General features: G+C 44.8%; 1 protein-coding gene across 5 annotated transcripts in view; it reads right to left on the bottom strand.

Annotated features, from left to right (window-relative positions):
* The window catches only part of GALNT14 (polypeptide N-acetylgalactosaminyltransferase 14), a 193,156-nt gene that overhangs the window by 8,294 nt on the left and 164,965 nt on the right, over positions 1-19,897 (bottom strand). For 3 of the 5 annotated variants that reach the window (XM_067564817.1, XM_067564815.1, XM_067564819.1), the window contains 4 exons: positions 11,973-12,114; positions 8,193-8,285; positions 6,569-6,652; positions 5,307-5,451 (listed from right to left, as the gene is read on the bottom strand). In XM_067564817.1, the coding sequence (XP_067420918.1) occupies positions 5,307-5,451; positions 6,569-6,652; positions 8,193-8,285; positions 11,973-12,114 (464 nt within the window). The remainder of the gene's footprint in view (positions 1-5,306; positions 5,452-6,568; positions 6,653-8,192; positions 8,286-11,972; positions 12,115-19,897) is intronic. The other 2 variants (XM_067564818.1, XM_067564816.1) reach the window with 1 other exon arrangement.

Below are 19,897 nucleotides of genomic sequence, written 5' to 3' on the forward strand. Positions count from 1 at the left end.
CATCAATGGAGCTTCACCAGTTTACACCTGTTGAGGATCTGGCTCTTAATTCATTAATGTTTATAAAGGGCTTTGTGATCATTGCATGGAAGTGCAAATAAGCAACCAATATACTACTATTACTAATGAAAAAGATCTTGGATAATATTTGATGCACATCAAGAAACACACCTTTGTTTTGGATAAACCCATTTCCCAGATTATCAATCTTTGATTAAACAAGATTTGACTTAAATACGATACAGTATAATTGAAAGGGCCTGCATCCAAGCAGGATTTTGGATTACTGCCCATTCTATATTGTATGCTCTGTTAATTGAAGTCCTAAATGCAATGCAGACATTTAAGGGACAGAGTAATTTCTAACATTTTTGTGGTTAATATCTAAAGTTTAAAACAGTGGTCCACAGGTGCCGAGGGAATTGGCTGACGTAATTGCAGAGCCATTGGCCATTATCTTTGAAAACTCGTGGCAACTGGGAGAGGTCCTAGATGATTGGAAAAAAGCAAATATAATGCCCATCTTCAAAAAAAGGAAGAAGGATGATCTGGGGAACTACAATCCAGTCAGCTTCCCCCAGTCCCCAGAAAAATCATGCAGCAGGTCCACAAGAAATCCATTTTGAAGCACTTGGAAGAGAGGAAGGTGATCTGGAACAGCCAACATGGATTCACCAAGGGGAAGTCATGCCTGACCAACAAGATTGCCTTCTATGATGAGATGACTGGCTCTGTGGATGTGGGGAAAGCGGTGGAGATGATATATATATCTTGACTTTAGCAAAGCTTTAAATACAATCTCCCACAGTATTCTTAACAGCAAGTTAAAAAAATATGGGCTAGATGAATGGACTGTAAGGTGGATAGAAAGCTGGCTAGATCATTGGGCTCAATGGGTAGTGATCAATGGCTCAAGGCCTAATTGGTAGCCTATAATAAGCGGACTGCCCCAGGGGTCGGTTCTGGATCTGGTTTTGCTCAACATCTTCATTAATGATCTGGAGGAGGGAGTGGATTGCACCCTCACCAAGTTTGCAGATGACACTAAGATGGGGAGAATGGTAAATACGCGGCAGGGTAACGATAGGATACAGAGTAACCTAGACAAATTAGAGGATTGGGCCAAAAGAAATCTGATGAGGTTTAACAAAGACAAGTGCACAGTCCTGCACTTAGGACAGAAGAATCTCATGCACTGCTACAGACAGGGGACCAACTGGCTAGGCAGCAGTTCTGCAGAAAAGACCTGCGTGTTAAAGTGGATAAGAAGCTGGATATGAGTCAACAGTGTGCCCTTATTGCCAAGAAGGCTAACGACATACTGGGCTGCATTAGTAGGAGCATTGCCAGAAGATCATGGGAAGTGATTATTACCATCTATTCGGCCCTGGTGAGGCCACATTTGGAATACTGTGTCCAGTTTTGGGCCCCCGCTATAGGAAGGATTTGGAAAAATTGGAGAGTCCAGAGGAGGGCAACAAAAATGATTAGGGGACTGGAGCACATGATTTATGAGGAGAGGCTGAGGGAACTATGCTTGTTTAATCTGCAGAAGAGAAGAATGAGGGGGGATTTGATAGCAGCCTTCAACTACTTGAAAGGGGGTTCCAGGAAGGATGGAGCTAGGCTGTTCTCAGTGGTAGTATATGACAGTACTAGGAGCAATGGTCTCAAGTTGCAGAGGGGGAGGTCTAGGTTGGATATTAGGAAAATCTTTTTCACTAGGAGGGTGGTGAAACACTAGAATGAGTTACCTAGGGAGGTAGTGGAATCTCCATCTTTAGAGATTTTTAAGGTGCGGCTTGACAAAGCCCTAAATGGGTAGATTTAGTTGGGAGTTTATCCCGCTTTGAGCTGGGGGTTGGACTAGATGGGGTCCCATCCCCTCCTGGGGTCCCTTCCAACCCTATTATTCTGTGATTCTATGATTCACAGACCTCTGGGGGTCCACAGACTATGTCTAAGAGGTCTGTGAAAAATTGTTATTACCATAGAACAGTGGTTTTCAATCTGTGGGCGCGGCACAGACTATGTCTAAGATGTCCAAAGGGGTCAGCACCTCCATTCGACATTTTTAGAGGTCTGCAAATGAAAAAAGGTTGAAAACCACTGCTTTAAAGGAACACTGTCAACTTAACAAATCATATCTGTCTCTACCTACTTTAGTTACAAGTAACACCTAAGATCACTTTAACTGCAAGAAATTGGAGATAATTTTTTCTATTTTTGTTTGTTTACTTTGTGTTTGTATCAGTATTTTGTGCATAGTCAGTTGCACTGTTTCTCTGCACAGTTAGTCCTAGAGCTAGAAAAAAAATGGAATTTTTGCCTCAGAGGAAATTTTGGCATTTTGAAACTAGTTTTCACCTTGAATCAGAGCATTTATAAATTTAAAAAAAAATTGTAGAACAAAAAATTCTGAATATTCTAATCAGAAATGTCACAACAAAAATGTTTCATTTTGATCAAAAATGTTAATTCGACATGTTGAAACATCAATTTTCATTCAAAAACATAATTTTTCATTCAAAATATCATGACATTTCAAATGGTGTTTCATTTTGAAATGTTGACTTGAAGCAACATTTTTCATTCTGATTTTCCCAACTGGAAAAGTTTCATAATGTCATCAAAATGCATTGAAAATTCCAAGTTTGATTAAACCACAATTTCTGAGATAATTTTTTACGCAACATGTTTCAGCCAGCTCTAGTTATGCCTCTCCCTGTTGTTTGTGTGGATCTTCTACACAGCAGCAGATCAAAGAAAAAAGATCTTTCACACCAGGAGAATGTGATTGTTATACTATAAAAACTGTCACAGAAATTTCGGGGTAACACCTGACACTACTTTCAACTTATTTTTTGAATTGACTAGAATCCAACTAGCCCTTTTCCATTTAACAATACAGAAAAGTAGGCTTTTTGCAAAAATGTAGATAAAATGCACTGTGATAAAGTCAGGCCAGAGGGCCTCAAAAGGGCATACCAGGGCCAATATGTAAGCCCAAGAATGCCAAAAGCCGTTTTTCCTGCAAGCAGAGGAGAGATGATTGCAGGGCAATTAGAGACACCTGGACCCAATGAAGGGCTAGTCCAGGTGTACTTAAACCCTGCCTTCCCTAGCAGGAGTGGGGGAAGCACAGGAGAAGGAAGCTGCCAGAAGGCTTGTGGAGGAGAAGCTTCCCCCGGGCTAGGAGATGGTGCTTCTCTGCAGCTTGAGGGAGCAGAGAGGGGGAAACTCTTGGCCCCAGCTCGCAGGAGGAGCCCCAGCAAGGTACCTCCCTGGGGAGATGGGGTGACCAGTGACTCCCTGGCCCACTACAAGGGGCAGAAGCATAGGACCCACTAGGGGGTAGCTGGCTGTTTGCCACAGCACATACAATGGCAGGCCTCATTTGCACTTTTTGTCACTTATGTGTATAATTACCCACTTTGCAAGTATAACCCACACTCACTTGAGCTATGTCTACACTACAAACTAGAGGTGTGACTCCCCTGCTCATGTACACATACTCACACTAGCTAGAATAAATAGCAGTGCAGCCATTGTAGCATGGTAGCTGTGCCTTTGCTGCTGCTACCTGTGCTACTGCAGCTACACTTCTATTTATGTTCGTGCTAGCCTGATGAAAACTAGTGCGAGTATGTGTACACAAGCAGGGAAATCATGCCATGTGGGCTGGTGCATCGATGCAACATCGCCCCCTTTGGCCAGGTGGAGCATTGCACCAGAGTTTGCTCAGTCTGGCAGGGTGGCCGGTCAGTTCCTCTTGCTGAAAACTTGCAGATATATATGGTTTTCTCTTTATTCTTGGTGGAATTAGTTGGTCCTGGTGTCCAGGGGGACTGGAAACTCCCTCAGTTCTTAAGTCTCTCAGGTGTTTGATAGGGGAACCCAGGTCTTCCTACTCCACTGGGTTGCAGCTCAGCACCCTTGAGCCAGACAAGCGGAATCAGGCCTCTACAACTCCTCCTGCTGTACCCTGAGCTCCTTCCTACTTTCCCCAGTTTCTGTAGGCCTTTCAGCCTGCTGGTCTTGTCTCAGGATGTCAACTCTGCAAGGCTTCTCAGCAGCTTGCTGGCGGGAATTCCCTTCTCTAGTCTGCTCACTCCTGTGGCAGCTGCCCTGTCCCTCGGCATCCCAGCTCTTTTATTTTCACAGCTGCAGTGAGGCTGCGTTGGCCAGCAGTACTTACCTTAATCCCTTGGTTGCTGGGCCAGCATGGGATATATACACCCCATGACATACCCCTAGCTCACAGTGTAGACATGGCCTTAGTGAGTGTTATACATATACAGTTATCACATTTGTGTGCACAAAGTAGGCATACAGTTGCAGACTATCTATTTTTACAGCTCCCATCTGAGCATCTCACAGACATGAATGAATTTATTTTCACAATACCTCTGTGAAGCAGGGAAGTGTTATTATTCCTGTTTAACAGATGGGGAAACTGAGGCTCAATGAGATTAACTGACTTGCCCAAAGTCACACAGGAAGCCTATGGCACAGACAGGATTTAAACCCAGCTCTTCTGAGTCCAGTCCAGAGTCCTCATCAGAAGACCACCCATCTTGTTCTAACATGTCTGAGAATTTGGAAGAGAGAACACATGCTGACTGATGTTGCATATTTCTTCTCTCAGTGAGATTTTAAAAATAAATGAGGTCATGCTCATTAAGCTCTTGCTAGTTTAATGGGCAATTTAATATTGAATGAATGCAGTCTATGAATTTATAAACACCACTGCAATTCAGTACATTTTGAAATAGAAAGAGGAGTAAATAGGTCAGAAAGATGAGAGGAAATTATAGTTCTCATTTTCTTCCTCTGATCTCTGCATCTGAATTGTGTGTGAAAAGCAGACAGGTCTGGGTCCTGAGTTGCCAATGATGAGTGCTCTGTTCAGTTCAGGAAAGGTGGTTCAGGCCACCTTTGCACTCACTCAATTCTGGGGCTGTCTGGTTGCTGGGCTAGGTCCCTGGTGGCTGAGGTAACTGACTGGGGCTGCCAACGGTCCCAAGTTATTTTGATTTATTTATCGGCAACTGGGGATAATCAGGGTTGAAGGGATCCCTGGTCACATCTCCACCCCCTTTTCCCAGCCACTGGGAAGGGAAGTGGTAGCAGCTCAGTGCCACTCAAAGATTGCCCTGCAGTTGGTGATCTTCCAATGGTCAACTATGCAGATAAAGCTGCCCCATGCACTGGATGCTCTGGGCCCCCAAGTGAACTCCTATGTGTGTTTCAGCTTTCTTTTCGGCCACATCACAGGGGCAGGCAGTATGGCCTAAAACAGTTACCTGTGCCACTGCTGCCACACCTTTGCTGCTGATGCAGGGATTTAAGCTCAGGACTGGGAACTCCTGGCCTTCAGACTTCTGGGACTCCAGACATCTCTGTCTCTGCCGGATCATTCCAGACTGGTACAATGATTCCTCAGGAATCCTGGGGGAATAACCCCAAGATGATGTTACAGTACCTGCTATAGACATGCGGGGCATTCAGAGAGAAGTGGGGCTGTTAACCAAGTTGAATGGATTACTTTCTGAAACAAAGGACTGCAAATCCATCACAGCAATGAATTGCTATGAGTTTTAGAGAGGATGGACATTTACATTGCAGAAAGGTATCTCACAATGGACTGAGAACCTTCCCATGTGGCATCACTACTAGAGGAAGAGATGGATTAAGAGCATTGCATAAGGCAAATGCAGCAGACAGAAATAAGATGGGAGCCTGTTAAAGGTCTGTCTTTGACTCACAAGAGTGAGGAAACCTCAAATGTAACTGCCCCTCAGTCTTTCATTCTCAGTGCAGTGCCTCTGTGTATGAAGAAAGCTCTATGCAGCAAGGGCTCATCTACACTTGATATGCTACAGCGGCACAGCTGCACCACTTTAGCACTGCAGTGTAGACACTACCTACACCGATGGGAGGGGTTCTCTCATTGGTGTAGGTAATCCACCTCCCCAAAAAGTGGTAGCTAGGTTGACAGAAGAATTCTTCCATCAACCTAGCGCTGTCTTTGCCAGGCATTAGGTTGGCTTAACTACATCACTTAGGAGTGTAGATTTTTCACATCCCTGAGCAACGAAGCTGGGTCGACCTGTTTAGTGTAGACCAGGCCTAACGCTCAGTCCTTTTCTCTCTATGACTCCACATGCAATCTCTCCCAACTGGTCCTTGGATGAATCTCCAGAATCCTTTGCACAATTTCCCAAGATGGCTAATGGCAGCCACTGAGGGAATTGCAGCAATAGCTTCCTGGGCATTTCTAGTGCCTGTGGAGGATTTAGCTGAAAGTGGCTGAGAAAATATACTTTAGCAGAAAACCTGAGATACAGAGTGAGACGGGCTCTGGCTCAGCAGCCCTCAGGCATCTGCTGTTGCCTACAGGCAGAAAACAACTTCCTGAAAAAGGTCCTCAATGATGACTTCTGAATTCTCCCCTCTCACAGAACCCGAAAGCACTGATGGAAATGGAAGTCCATGATGGGCTGGTCAAATACCAATCAGCTTGCACTAAATCTTTATGAAGAAAAACATAACAATTGGCCATTACCTAAGTTCTGGATAAACATTTTCCAGGTACCACTTGAAGGACAGGCATTTCAAGCTCTTCCTCAATTCCAGTCTGCTCTGGATGCTGTGGGAGGAAAACATTACACAGCTATAACAATTGCAGTGAACACACAGATGTTATATATGTAGGCAGATCTGAGTAATGACAATCAGATCCAAGCCACAAGGGAAGAAGAAGAGGTCTGTATATGTACCAAACCAATAACATGCAGGACTGGAAGTCAGAAGACCTGCTTTCTATTCCCTACTCTGCCACTAGTGTGGCATATGACCTTGCAAGTCATGTCACTTCTCTATACCTTGGTTTCCCTGTCTGCAAAATGGGACTAATAATACCTCTCCAACTCTGGACAGTGCTTTGAGATCGATGGAAGAACAGGCTGATATAAGAGTGAAATATTTTAAACATTATATATTAAATGTATGCTATTTAATATACTAAATAAATATTAATCTAAATAGGAATTTTACATTAAATAAAAATATACTATATGCTAGTAATAATAATAATAAATAATAATAGTAAGGCCCTAATTCATCAAAGCACTTAAATATGTGCTTAAGTCCCTTTGAAGTCAGTGGGGTTTAAACACATGGTTAAGCATCTGCTAAAGTACTTTGATAACTCAAGGCCAAATTTACCAGCTGGAGAAGCATATTGTAAAGAATGGCTGTTTCCTGGTTCCAGCTCACTATCTGGGCAGGTCATGCCCCCTTTTAACCATCAAGCTGAGCAAGTGTCAAGCTAGCACATGTGGGCTGTTAATAACTATGAAGCAGTAGGAAACATCCCACACAGTTTGCTGTTCTCTTCCCAGAACCCCCGGTCCTCTCTGCAGTCCTGTTTGCCTAATGTGACACAGCTTTTCCTTCCCTCCACGCTGGTAGTAGAGGGGAGGATATATTCGAATGTAAACAGGTTAGGCTGCACAGTATTGTAATAATCTAGATTCTCTGAAAATTGAAAAGCAGGAGAGATTATGCTCCAGCAATTTACCTCTGGACTGAGACCCTGCATGCTCATTCTCAGTTTGAAAGGAGAATCTCTGAGAAAGCAAGGAGCATGTGAAACTAGGGGATTAGAATGCAAGACTGGCTGTTATCTGAAAGCAAGAGTTTGCTGCCTATGAATCTAGATTTTTTTTTAATAAGGAGGATTTCTGACTAGCCTTGATTATAAAGTCATATCTGCCAAGATGGGGTCCAAAACATGCTGATTTTTTTCTTGCCTGCTGGTTTTACTTCTAAATTGCAATGTTAAAGCCTACCTCTAGGACTAGAACTACTTGTGTCATAATGTGAAGAGCAGGAAGCTGGCTCGAGAGAGAGGAGCGGGTGGTTCCCCAGCAAGAATTCAATCCTCTCCCTGGCATAACCTAACAGCTTCTAAACAAACTGGTTAGAGCTTGGGAGCCAGGACTTGATTACCTTACATGTAGCATCTGCCTGCTATTAGCTCTTAATTCACTGTTTCACAGAAACGACATGGAGAGCTTTTCACTGCTGCATACAACGCCCCTGTCACATCATCTTGAACTTTCACTGCATCAGGCACACTAGGCAGACCTCTTTGTATTTCCACAAGCACCAGAACTACCACTTACTCTCCATATGGCCTCCCTTGTGCTGCAGGCCGGGCAGCGTAGTAGTATTGTTTGAATTCATCCATCCACACTTCAGCTATGCGCTTGGTATTTCTAGAATGGCAACAAATGGATGAGGTGAAAACCAATGAAGCGTATAAAAAAAACTTTCAACATTCTTTCCAGGGACTCCTAATGCTGTGACTATACCTCTCCCTCCACCCCACCACCAACATATTTGGGGTGCTACTTTGGCTTTACACGGATCACTCTTGCCTTAATCCATTCCTGGTTACCACAGAGGCTCCACTTCTTCTCTGTCTCTGCAATTGCTATACACAATTTAGGTGACTGCTTAGAGGAGGAGTTCCTCATTTTGGCTTGTGTAATAAAATAATTGGATACTTGACACCTGTTCTGCTCAGAAGCACAGCTAGTTTTCCTCACAGTAACATTCCAGACAGGCCTGCCTGAGGCTTGGTCTCACAGTTGGTGAGAGTCTCTGAAGAACTGTGTACAATTTGGCTGTTTTGGTTCTCAGGGTTTCAGTCAAATATTTCCTCTATTTCAGACCATGTACATTTGCCCTCTTTGCCTCCTTGAGTTTCAGTTGAATAAACTTTAAGTGAAACTCAATAGAAATCATAAACACCCCCTGGTTTCAACGTAAGACCAGAAAATGGCTCATTGTCAGCCTGGAGGTGTGCAGAAGGCTTTCAAACTTTTGGGAATTTTGTGATGACTCTGAGTGAAGTTTAGAATTAATAACAAGCCCTCAAACCAGGTGAGTTTGATGCAGCTTCAGCTCGCAAATGTTTCTTGCTGCACTGTGTCTATTCTGTCGCTTCCCTGTGTCTCAGAAAACTCTTTGCAAGCAATGGCCTCTGTATTTAATGGTCCAGACTATCATTATAAAACCCACTGGATTGTAAATGCCTCAGAGCAGGGACTGTCTTTAGATTTATGTCCTCGTTAGCACCAAACTCACTCCTAGCAATTAGCAAGCAATAATCATCATGAGAATTGTGCATGGTTCTGGAACCTGAGCAGTCTTTCACTGAGACTGGTGCAGAAAGGAGTGGCAAAGAGGCTGCATGGAAGAAATCAATCCCTAGAAGAAACCTAGAAACATCAACTTTTTTTGTAATATCTTTGTACTGGGCTTCTTTTGGGAGCCTGGAAGGGAGACAGGAGTATTGGGTTGCCTGAGTCCACACTCCAACCAAGTTCGTATCTTGGAATACTAGAGGTTAAGGCTAGAAGGCATCACAGGTCTAATCAGGTCTCAGTCCTCAATGCCTTGCTATCGCCTACATACATGATTTCCCAGAATGTGTTTTCCAATCCCCTTTTGATTGGTTCTATTGACAATACCTCAGCTACCTCTGATAGCGGCTGTTCCATTTGCTTATTTACTCTTCTTGTTAGAAAAGGACTTAATCACAGTGTTCCACCCCAGATCTAAATTTCCCCTACGTTCAAGGGCATTCTGATTGGGGAGTTTGGTTTGGCCTGTAATAGAGATGGGGGCCAATGGCAAAGCTGGAATCTGGATTTAGAGCCAAAGCTTCCCAAAGTTCAAGAGTGTCTGTACATGAGCTATCAGGCTGGGCTCCTCTCTTATTAAATTCATTTACATTCATTAAAGTTTCTCATCTTTGTTATGGGCATTAGAGCCAGAACCTGTTTAACTTCACCCTGTTCACCCCCAACAGAGACCAGTGCAGGTTTGCTCCCTACAGCACCTTCTCAAATATTTTGTCTATTCCAGATTTAAATGACTCCAATGATGGGGCTTTCACCACTTCCTGTCCTTTAGTTTAAGGTCCATACTTCTTGCCATTATTGAAGGCAAGGCCATTCCATCCATCATCAGCCTCAAACTTGTCTCCTTCCTCATTTATATTTACTAAACACCTGTATATACCTCTCCTTCTCTGCTCTCTTCTTGAAGCTAGGTGATGTATTCATTTCTGGTCACCTATTTGTAAAGGCCCTTTGTTCTCCCACTTTGCTGCATGACTGAAAATCATATATAACATGTTATAACTGAGAATGCAAATGAAAACATAACTGACTTGTAGGTCCCGCCCTTTTCCAATGCCATTAATCCATGATAAGCCTGAGTGAGACGTATAGTGAATAGGTAAGAGGTGACCATGCTGTAGGCAACTGGGTATTCACATTTGTTAGTTATTCTTATAACACCAGGAAATATACACAAAAAGGAACCCACAAACACACAGCGTATCTGGGAAACAATCTGGTGACAAACATAACTGTTCCCATCTGTGGGCAATGCTTTCCTTATTGACATAGAATCATAGAAGATTAGAGTTGGAAGGGACGTCAGGAGGTCACCTAGTCCAACCCCCTGCTCAAAGCAGGATCAACTCCAACTAAATCATCCCAAACTGGGCTTTGTCAAGCTGCACCTTAAAAACCTCTAAGGATGGAGATTCCATCACCTCCCTAGGTAACCCATTCCAGTGCTTCACCATCTTCCTAGTGAAAAAGTTTTTCCTAATATCCAACCTAGACCTCCCCCACTGCAACTTGAGACCATTGCTCCTTGTTCTGTCATCTGCCACCACTGAGAACAGCCTAGCTCCAGCTTCCCTGGAACCTCCTTTCAGGTAGTTGAAGGCTGCTATCAAATCCCCCCTCATTCTTCTCTTCTGCAGACTAAACAAGCCTAGTTCCCTCAGCCTCTCTTCATAAATCATGTGTTCCAGCCCCCTAATCATTTTTGTTGCCCTCTGCTGCACTCTCTCCAATTTGTTCACAGCCTTTCTGTATTGGGTGGCCCAAAACTGGAAACAATACTCATATCAATGGACTTTCCTAATTGACATATCAATGAACTCAGCTTAGAAACTTGAAAGGGAAAAAGCCCTTTTTGACTCCATTGGCTGTTCAGAGAGATCCTTTGATTTTTTTTCCTCTTCTGAACTTTCTCACTCCTTGGCTAACTATTCCCAGCACCTTCCCAGATGAGTGAATGGGTGCCTTCACAAGGTTATAGTTTGGCCATTTTATCTGTGCAATGGAGTGCTTAGCTTTGCACTCGTCAATGTGTGCTTGAAAGGCTGTACGTGTTGTATTCACAAGAACTGGGGTCTATTGGCCTCTAATCAGGGATCCCAAGTCTTGATCTGTCACCCAGCCTCCTGTGTCTTCAGTAGCCAACTACAGTCGAGCCAATCACTTCCAACTGTCAGAATTCCAAGCATTCCAGGAGTCTGCTTTGGAGGCAACCTCAGTTTGAGGGGGCATCAAACTGTTTGCACCACATCTCAATCTAACACATTACTCCATCTCTGTCTCCATTATTGCTAAGTTTTTGCATGCATTTGGCCCAGATTTTCTGGTCTGGCTGAGCTGTCCTCAGCCCCAGGCCAGGAACAGTGGGGATAAAGGAGTATTAAGGCACTTTTATGTTTCCCTGCTTTCAGAGCCATTAGGTGCCAGCCTGGTGGCAGCTGGGAATCAACTAGGGGAAGGGGCATTCCTGCCATACCTCTTCTGCTAGGGGACAGGGAAGGTGGCGTAGGAGCCACTACCACTATGGTGATCGATGGCATTGAAGGAATTCCCTGCTCTGGGGAAATCCTGAGGGACCCAAATGCACTGAGTTTATGTCTGCTTTGGGCTGGGAGACTGTTGAAATGTTGACACCTCTCATCTTTCAAGCCAAACTTCCTCCCTTCACCCATTATTGATGTGGCTTATGCTCACCCAGTAACACCCAATTCCTTTTCACATAGCAACACATGAAGAAGGCAAGGGCAAAATACCTACTTTATATAGGTGTTGGCATTTCCCTCTGGAAATACATAGGGATGTTTCTTCCGAAACACGTGTCCAACCCGGCTGCAGGGGATAATTTCCAGGCTCCCACCGCACATCCACACACGGAAGGAGATTTCTGCAAGAGAATTAGCTTCAACATTTTATTTCCTGAGTCCTGAAGCAGGGTGGATCCTGGTTTTCTCTTTCACTTCACCCTTTGCCACACCAAATCTAGATACATTCATTATTGGAGGGGTTTTCTTAGGCTCAGCTTTCAGAAAAGTTCATTTCAAAGCTTCTTACTCTGTCAGAAGCCAGATGAAGCTTCAATTTCAACATCTTGAACTCTGGTGTTGTCACTGACTTTCTATGTGGACTTTCTATTTCTGGCTTCTGTCAGACCATTTGGCAAGGCTTTCCCTCTTTCTCTCCACATGAAGGTTGAGTTCCCTAAGGGAGGGACTTGTCCTTTAGGGCCTCTCACTTGGCATTGGGGTGGTTACTTTGCAATTTTTATTCTAATTTATGGAAATACATATATATATATGGTGAGTATCCCTCTAAACAGGATTATAATATTATCAGGTAATGCAAAACAGACAATCAGAATATGACTTTGAAGGTCTGATTCTCCTCTCACTTACCCTGGTTTACACACCAGAGTAGCTCCATTGACTTCAGTGAGGTTCCTACACCGGGATGAGTGAGAGGAGAATCAGGCTCTCCATGTCCAGCGCCTCATGCTTATAGCACTGATGAGACAGCAATGAGCCACATTTGCAATGCTTTGGGGTTTATCCACACACAGCTATTCCCAGTTCACTCTCTGGGAAAGCACCGGAGAGATCAACCTAGGTGCAAAGCCCTCTTGATTTCGGGGCATTTGCCACTGGGATCCAAATTTCATGACTTGAGCCCATCTCGAATGACAAGGCCCCAGCAGGAGGCACTGCCATAGGCTGGGAGAGGAAACACAGTAGGTGGAACAGATGTGAGTGCTTCCTTTCAGAGGTCCCCTCCCTGCTGTCACTCCCTCCCTTTCCTTTTGCAGCATTTATAGAGGAGAAAACATCAGTGAGAAGTGGAGCCTCACAACTCACCCAAGGGAGTGTATTAATGGACCAATAAAATGTGCCCTTGTGTCATGTCTTAGTGCTATATTGGGAGCAACCTTAATCACAATAGGAAGGAAATGAGATTAGTGAAGGATATGGAGGCTCTATGCTATTATATTCAGCTTTCTTCACACATGGGTGTTCTTTATTTGTCCATGTGTAGCGTGCTGTAGGGTTCTCGAGTATTACTGCAATTAAAAGAAGGCACTGAAGAACCCACGGTTAGCTCAAGCAGTTGGGAACTGGCTTATGGTTGCTGCACCTATCATCTCTATTACCTCCCCTTTCTTTTCAGCTCCCCTGGACTATAGATCTCTGAAGGATTTAGAGAGAGAGTGCTGTAAATTTCAACCCCCTGCTTGCTTGCGTTTTAAGGCACAATGAAGAGGAAAGACAATGTAATTTCAATGCCCTGAAAATCAGTCTGCAAGTATAGTACTCAAGCTGCAGGAGATGCTTAGTAAGTGAAACATAAAATTCCAAACATCTAGCAACCTTGCAAACACTGGTTCTAATCCCAGCAAAGGCAATTCAAAGCCTTCATTTCTTCACAGTTTACTGGGTGTGGAAATAATACTTGGCCCAATCTGTAGCACCTTTCATCCAAAGATCTCAGAATACCACTAATAAGTAATCCTCACAACATGCCTGCGGGAGGTGGTTTTATGGTCATTTAAAAGGTGGGGAAACTGAGGCACAGCAAGGTTAAAGCATGTGTCCAAGTCACACAGAGCTAGGAATAGAAGCCAGATGTTCTAGTTCCTTGACCTGTCCCTTACCCACAAGCCCACAAAACCATTTCTGCAGTTTAACGCCTGTCCTTGGTGCACTGTTATTTTTGCTTGTGTCACTACTAAAATCCATCCATGTTTTGTTAAACATGTTACAGGAAGCTGATATGTAACAGAAAGCAGCAGTCTCTAAAGTACCTCTTTGCTTCAACTCAGCCACGCAGGGCTCAGTTCTGACAGAGGAAGAGTCTTCTGCTTGTACCACAATCCTCTCCTAGTCTTCCTGTCACTCTTTGACACCAACTTGATACTGCTACAACTCTGCACACCCGAGTGACATGGCACATAGAACCAAGGCCTGACAAGGGGAACTGTAACGTCTGCAGAGAAGGAAAGGCGGCAGACAAATGGAGACAACAAAGTAGGGGGGTCTGCTTGGTGGAAGGGATTGCTAATGGGCTAGCAAGCTATTCTTTGCTAGGCTCCAGCTTGAATCCATTCAGGGCTGGTACTCAAAGACATTACCACTATCCAAAGGGTGTTCAGTGGTCGACATGAAATAAATTAGTGGGTCTCACTCTAATACTACCAGCTAAGGGTCCACATTCCCATCAGTGTCTCTGCTGATGCTCGTGGCAAAGAAAGTGAATGGCCAGGGGGACTAACCACGCCTGCCACAGCCTCGGGGTGGTCCCTACAGGTCAGGTGTGAGGTGTGCTGAAGACCTGTCAATGCTATAATGGGATGAAACACCTTCAATCTGCAGGCTGACACTCGATAGCCTGACACCAGCAGTGGTAAATTCACTAAGAAGGAGCTAAAGAATGAAGTTTCAAACCAGCTGGGGCATTGACAACATCCAAAAAGCCCTCCCTCTATTCTGAATGCAGATTCCAACTTGCTTTTGTTTTTGATGGAGTCTGGTAGTCTCTTGTGGCTGGCAATCACGTTGCCATAATGCAGTGGAGCTCAATTGTTAATGTTAAATAAAAACGCTGCAGTGCTACATTGTATTCAGAGTGCTCCATCTAATTAGGAAGAGGAGTAAATCACCAGAGGGCTGACGTTTATTTCAGTGCAAATATAATGAAAGGAACGATCGGTCATTTCAGTTCTCCAAAAGGTACCCCCAGATCCTGATTTCTCAGTCACTTACTCTGAAGCTTATGGAGTTGCTCTGGCATAAGTGAGATCAGAATCTGGCCCCACGAGTGCTTGGAACAGGGGAGATTCTGTTCTGTCATAGTTGGAAGGTGAGCAGCTTTGTGGCTAGGACACTGAGGGGCATGTTCTGAGCCCCCTCAGTGGGGCCCTGCAGAGGTGAGAGGAGGCGCTAACCTCACGTATCTGGAGGCAAAAGTCCACTGCTTTGATGTCATCAAGTTAGCCTGTTTTGTCTATTTTGTATCTCATGTGCTTTCCCTTTTACATACAAGTTGTCGTTCTGCTTCTCAGTTACCTTATATCCATGTACACCCCGCTGAATGAGCATAGTCATTTCCTGTTACAAAGGGCCAGACACACAACAGTTGCTGCAGGGAGAAGCCAACTTTCCCTCTCTGTGCCAGGGAGACTCACTGTGGTTCAGGTGGTGTTTCCACAACTGCCTATCCTCAGGAACTCTGCTGGTGGAGGATACCAAAGGGATGGTTATTGCTGATGGTTATTAGTGTCCAGAGGCCCCAACAGAGATCAGGGCCCCTCTGTGTTAGGCCCTATATATATAGGGTTACCATATTTCCCTAAGCTGAACATGGGACACCAGTAAGAGATGGTCAGTGCTCAGGGGAGTTTACTTACGGGACGCAAAAACAATAAGGCAGTTTCATATATTTTATATATATCTTAATTTATTTCATAGTTTCATAAATTTTACTTAAAATTCAGTAGTTACTGTCATTGTTCCTTGTCTTGCTGTTCTTCAGGGTGTGAAGCTGCCTGATACCAGCTGTATTCCTCTGACGATGCTATTTTTCTGAGGGTTTGCTTGTCTTTCAGCAACTTCTTTAGAATACAGTACAGTCGAAAGAAAAATTAACTCGCACACTCAAGACAGCCTTCATAGTGGAGACATTCAAACGTGATTTTTCATTCATAATTGAAAAGACATGTTCAACAGGTGCTTTAATACCAGCCAGACACAGCACGAACTCCACAGCCGTGTTGTACTGCATTACGGTCCATCTCTTGAAAAATCTTCTGCCACCTTGATTTTGCACTAGACCACTCATCAAAGAGACGATTCTCATCCAACATATTTAAGGTGGGAATTCTGGTGTGGCATGCAGAGAGGTGGTCTTACATTTGCTCCCACTGCATCATATTCCTCAGCAGAGTCCACTCAAACTTTTCAATGCTCTCAAAGGCAAGTCTCCAGTGTTCTATGTAGGACAGGCATGTTGTGTAAAAATTGTTTGACATCATAAAACTCCTTTTCTTTCATTTGCCTGCTCTCAACAAGAGTGTGCCATAGGTTCTTCACTTCTGTTGTAAGAAATCTTTCTCCAAGCCTCTCCAATAAATTAACATGCAGGGAACATATTTGCAGCGCAACTTCTGTCACCAACAAATCATTTTTCTCTATCGTCTCCATTATGTTTTGGAACATGGCAGTTTGTTTGCTGGCAAAGAGAAGCCACAATTGACTGGCAGGATCATCAAAGAGTTTCTTTAGCAGTATTGGGCATTTATCTTGAGAAAGAAAATACACTCTAAGCCTATCAAAAATCAACAAAATCCTGAGTATTGCTGGTCCCAATGAGAGGAATCACACGCTGCAATGCTCTAATAATTTGGTATACTCAATTTAGACAAATGGACAGAAGTCTTTCAGCTCTTCAACACATACTGTGTAGATATGAAAATATTTGTAAACCTTTACAACGAAGCTCTGCATGTCTAAAGGAAGACAGTTGACTGTAGTTTGAAGGCGGTTACATACATACAATATGTGCAACATGCCCAATACCAAAGATCTTTTTTCCTAAATTGGCCAGGAGCTTTCACCACAAATTGTTTTTCCCACGTCTGGCACCCCCAAAGTTAGTATTGGCATTGTCTGCACAAATCCCAACAATCTTGTAACTAAGGCCTTGTCTGCACTCACGGCTATGCTGGCAAAACTTTGTTGCTCAGAGGTGTGAAAAAACACACCCCTGAGCGATGTAAGTTTTGCCAGCATATGCGTGAGTGAGAGCTCTCCCGCTGACATAATTAAACCACCTAAACAAGTGATGGCCGCTATGTTGAGGAGAGTGTCTCCCACCAACATAGAGATGGCCACACTTGTGCTTATGCCGGCAAAATTTATATCACTCTGGGGGGGTGTTTTTTTCATGCTCCCGAGCGACAAAGTTTTGCCAGCATAACCGTGAAAGTAGACAAGGCCTAAGAGAGTGCTTCTCAATCACTTGCTGGATGAATGCATATTGCAAATCTGAAGTTTCTCCAGGTAGAGATGAAAAGTCAATAATTTTTGTGCAAACTCAACTCGGTAGGAGAAAATACCATACAAGAACAGGAAATAGTTTTTGCTCCTTTTTGTTCAACGCATCCACACTAACTGTAATAAAGGAACACTTGTCAAACGCAAGCTGTGTTTATTCAATTGATAAAGGGATTAAGATGTTGCAAATGATTGCCTCAGATTTTGTGTGAGCAGATGAAAACTTAGGTTGGTACAGTTTCCTAATTAATTGTGATGTACAGTCATTAGACCAGAAACTGTGTCTGTGCCACACTGAATGGTAAGCAAACACTCTGTCACTGGCAAAAACTTTTTCAGCTTCTGTGTCTTGCCTCAGAAAAAATCCTGAAATACTTGGTGTTGAACACTTATTTTTATCAGCATCTCTGTGTTTCTTGCTTTGAAGATGCTGGGTATTGTCATTTCAGCCACCGTGGGCCATGGAGAAATGTGCTCCAGATATCTCTCATACAGTTTTGCCGTTGTCCAATGTTGAAGAGTCTTTTTTAAAAAACTTGAACTATTTTTGGAGGTCTTCATTAAAATTACACAGACACTTACGAGACATTTTGGAAGCAAAAAATGACCACACAAAAACTACTGATTCTTCTAAGGACAGAGGTATGCGCAAGCCCCACCCCCACAGAAGGAACAAAAGCATCATCTGGAAACATTATGTGATGATTGGCAGTGGTAGCACTGCTTTCACAGCTGGCTTGCTGGGGTGCCTAGCTTTGAAAACAGTGCCCCCACCAGGCATGAGCAGCAGCGCAGAAGTAAGGGTAGCATGGTGGTATTGCCACTCTGTAACAAGGCACTGTGGCTTTCCTTGGAGCCTGGACCCAAGGAAGGGTTGCAACGCCCCTACTGGACAGAACCAGGCCCTGCAAGCCAAGCCACCCAGAAGCAGAGGGGCGGAGCCAGGGCCAGGGAGGGAAGTATAAAAGGCAGGCCCAGCAGCTCACTTAGAGGGAAGCTGCTGCTGGAGGCAGACGTGTCTTCTCAGAGGCTACGGTCTAGGCCTGACCCAGGCCCTGCAGCTGTTTGGAGCAACCACTCTGCCGACCAGAGCCTCCAAAGCCTGCCTGGATTGCCAGGCCCTAGTGACGGGAGAGAGCCGCTGAGCCTGAGTGACTGGAGAGGGCCACCGGACCCTAGGAGCTGGGAGCAGCTACCTGAGCCCGCTGGATGGGAGAAATCCCCTGAGGCCGGCCCTCTACTTTGCCTGCCCCGCCTACTGGAAGGCCGGGGGCTATAGACTGCTTCGCCTGCCCCGCCTGCTTGGGGGCCGGGGGCAACAGACTGCATATCAGACCCACCCGGCTTGAGGGCCGGGGTCTGTCAACTGTGTACCTTACCCGCCCTGTTTGCGGGCCGGGGGCTATAGACTGTGTGTGCTTGCCAGCCCCGCTTGAGAGCCAGGGGCTAAAGACTTGCCTGCCCCGCCCTGCCTGAAGTCCGGGGGCAATAAACTACTCATGGGTGCCATACGAGTCCTGCCCTACGTGAAGGCCAGGGTGCTACCGACTGCAAGAATTGCACTTGGGGCTGGGGCTGAAAGACTCATAAGCCGAGAGTTATTTTCCCTAAGACAAAAGCGCTGTTTCCTTCCTCAGAGCCTGGGCCCGAGGAAGGGTTGCGACACCCCCAGCTGGACCGTGCCACCAGCCTACACACCCTTACTTCAAACACAACCAGCCCTTGACAAATGGGAACTTGTATGAATGGACTGTGCTCCTTGCAGGGATTTGGATACATGACATAAGTCTGCCTCTGGCTGGGACCCTGCTCTGACAGCCCCTGTTTTGCTGAAACAATTCCTTACTATGGGCCAAGTTAATCTCTAAATTTACACCAGAGATTTGTATGGCCTGATAAATCTCTGCCACTGAAACTCCAGGGTAGAATTCATTTGCAAATGTCCCTTCATAAGACATTCTCTGAACACTGGATCAGCTCACATTCTCTGAACACAACATTCTGCCTCTTAGCCACCATAAAATGTGCAATTAAAAACTCCTCTTTCTTCAAACTGTCGTGTCACTCATCAGGCTCCCAAGCTAGACAAACGTTAGAGCTGTGAGGAGACTACTATGCTGCTTTTAGCCTGCAGCTGCAACTCAGCTAACCAACAAAAATCAACGTTTACAAATCAGAGCACTGCCATGATCCCCATCGGATGACCTGCGTGCAGCATCCTTCCACCCTGCTGATGCTGACAATCCATTTAGCCCTGCCCATCACTAAATAGGGTTCCTACCTTCTCATTGCTGGCCTTGCACTGAGCTGATCGGAAAATTAATGTAGTGCTTCTATATAGCCTCCTGGTCAAGTTCCTTAAAGCCTTCTAAATTGAGCCTCACAGTAATGGAGGCTCAGACTCTGAGGCACTGCAGAAGTAAGGGTGGCATACCATGCTACCCTTACTTCTCCACTCTGCCTTGAAGCTGGAGAGCCAGGGCTGCTCCTCGGGGAGGACAGCTCTGAATGCAGCGCTGCCTGCCAGCAGCAAATTTCTCCACTGCTGTGGTGGGCAGCGCTGTCTGCACAAGTCAGGGACAAATGTCCAGTTTTAATGAGAAGGTAGGGATGGCCGGGACAGAGCTGAAAAGGGGACTGTCC

This window comes from Emydura macquarii, unplaced genomic scaffold (genome assembly GCF_026122565.2).
Source record: "Emydura macquarii macquarii isolate MOO-44397 ecotype Brisbane River unplaced genomic scaffold, CSIRO-AGI_Emac_v2 contig_2676, whole genome shotgun sequence".
In the NCBI taxonomy this organism is placed as follows: domain Eukaryota; kingdom Metazoa; phylum Chordata; order Testudines; family Chelidae; genus Emydura; species Emydura macquarii.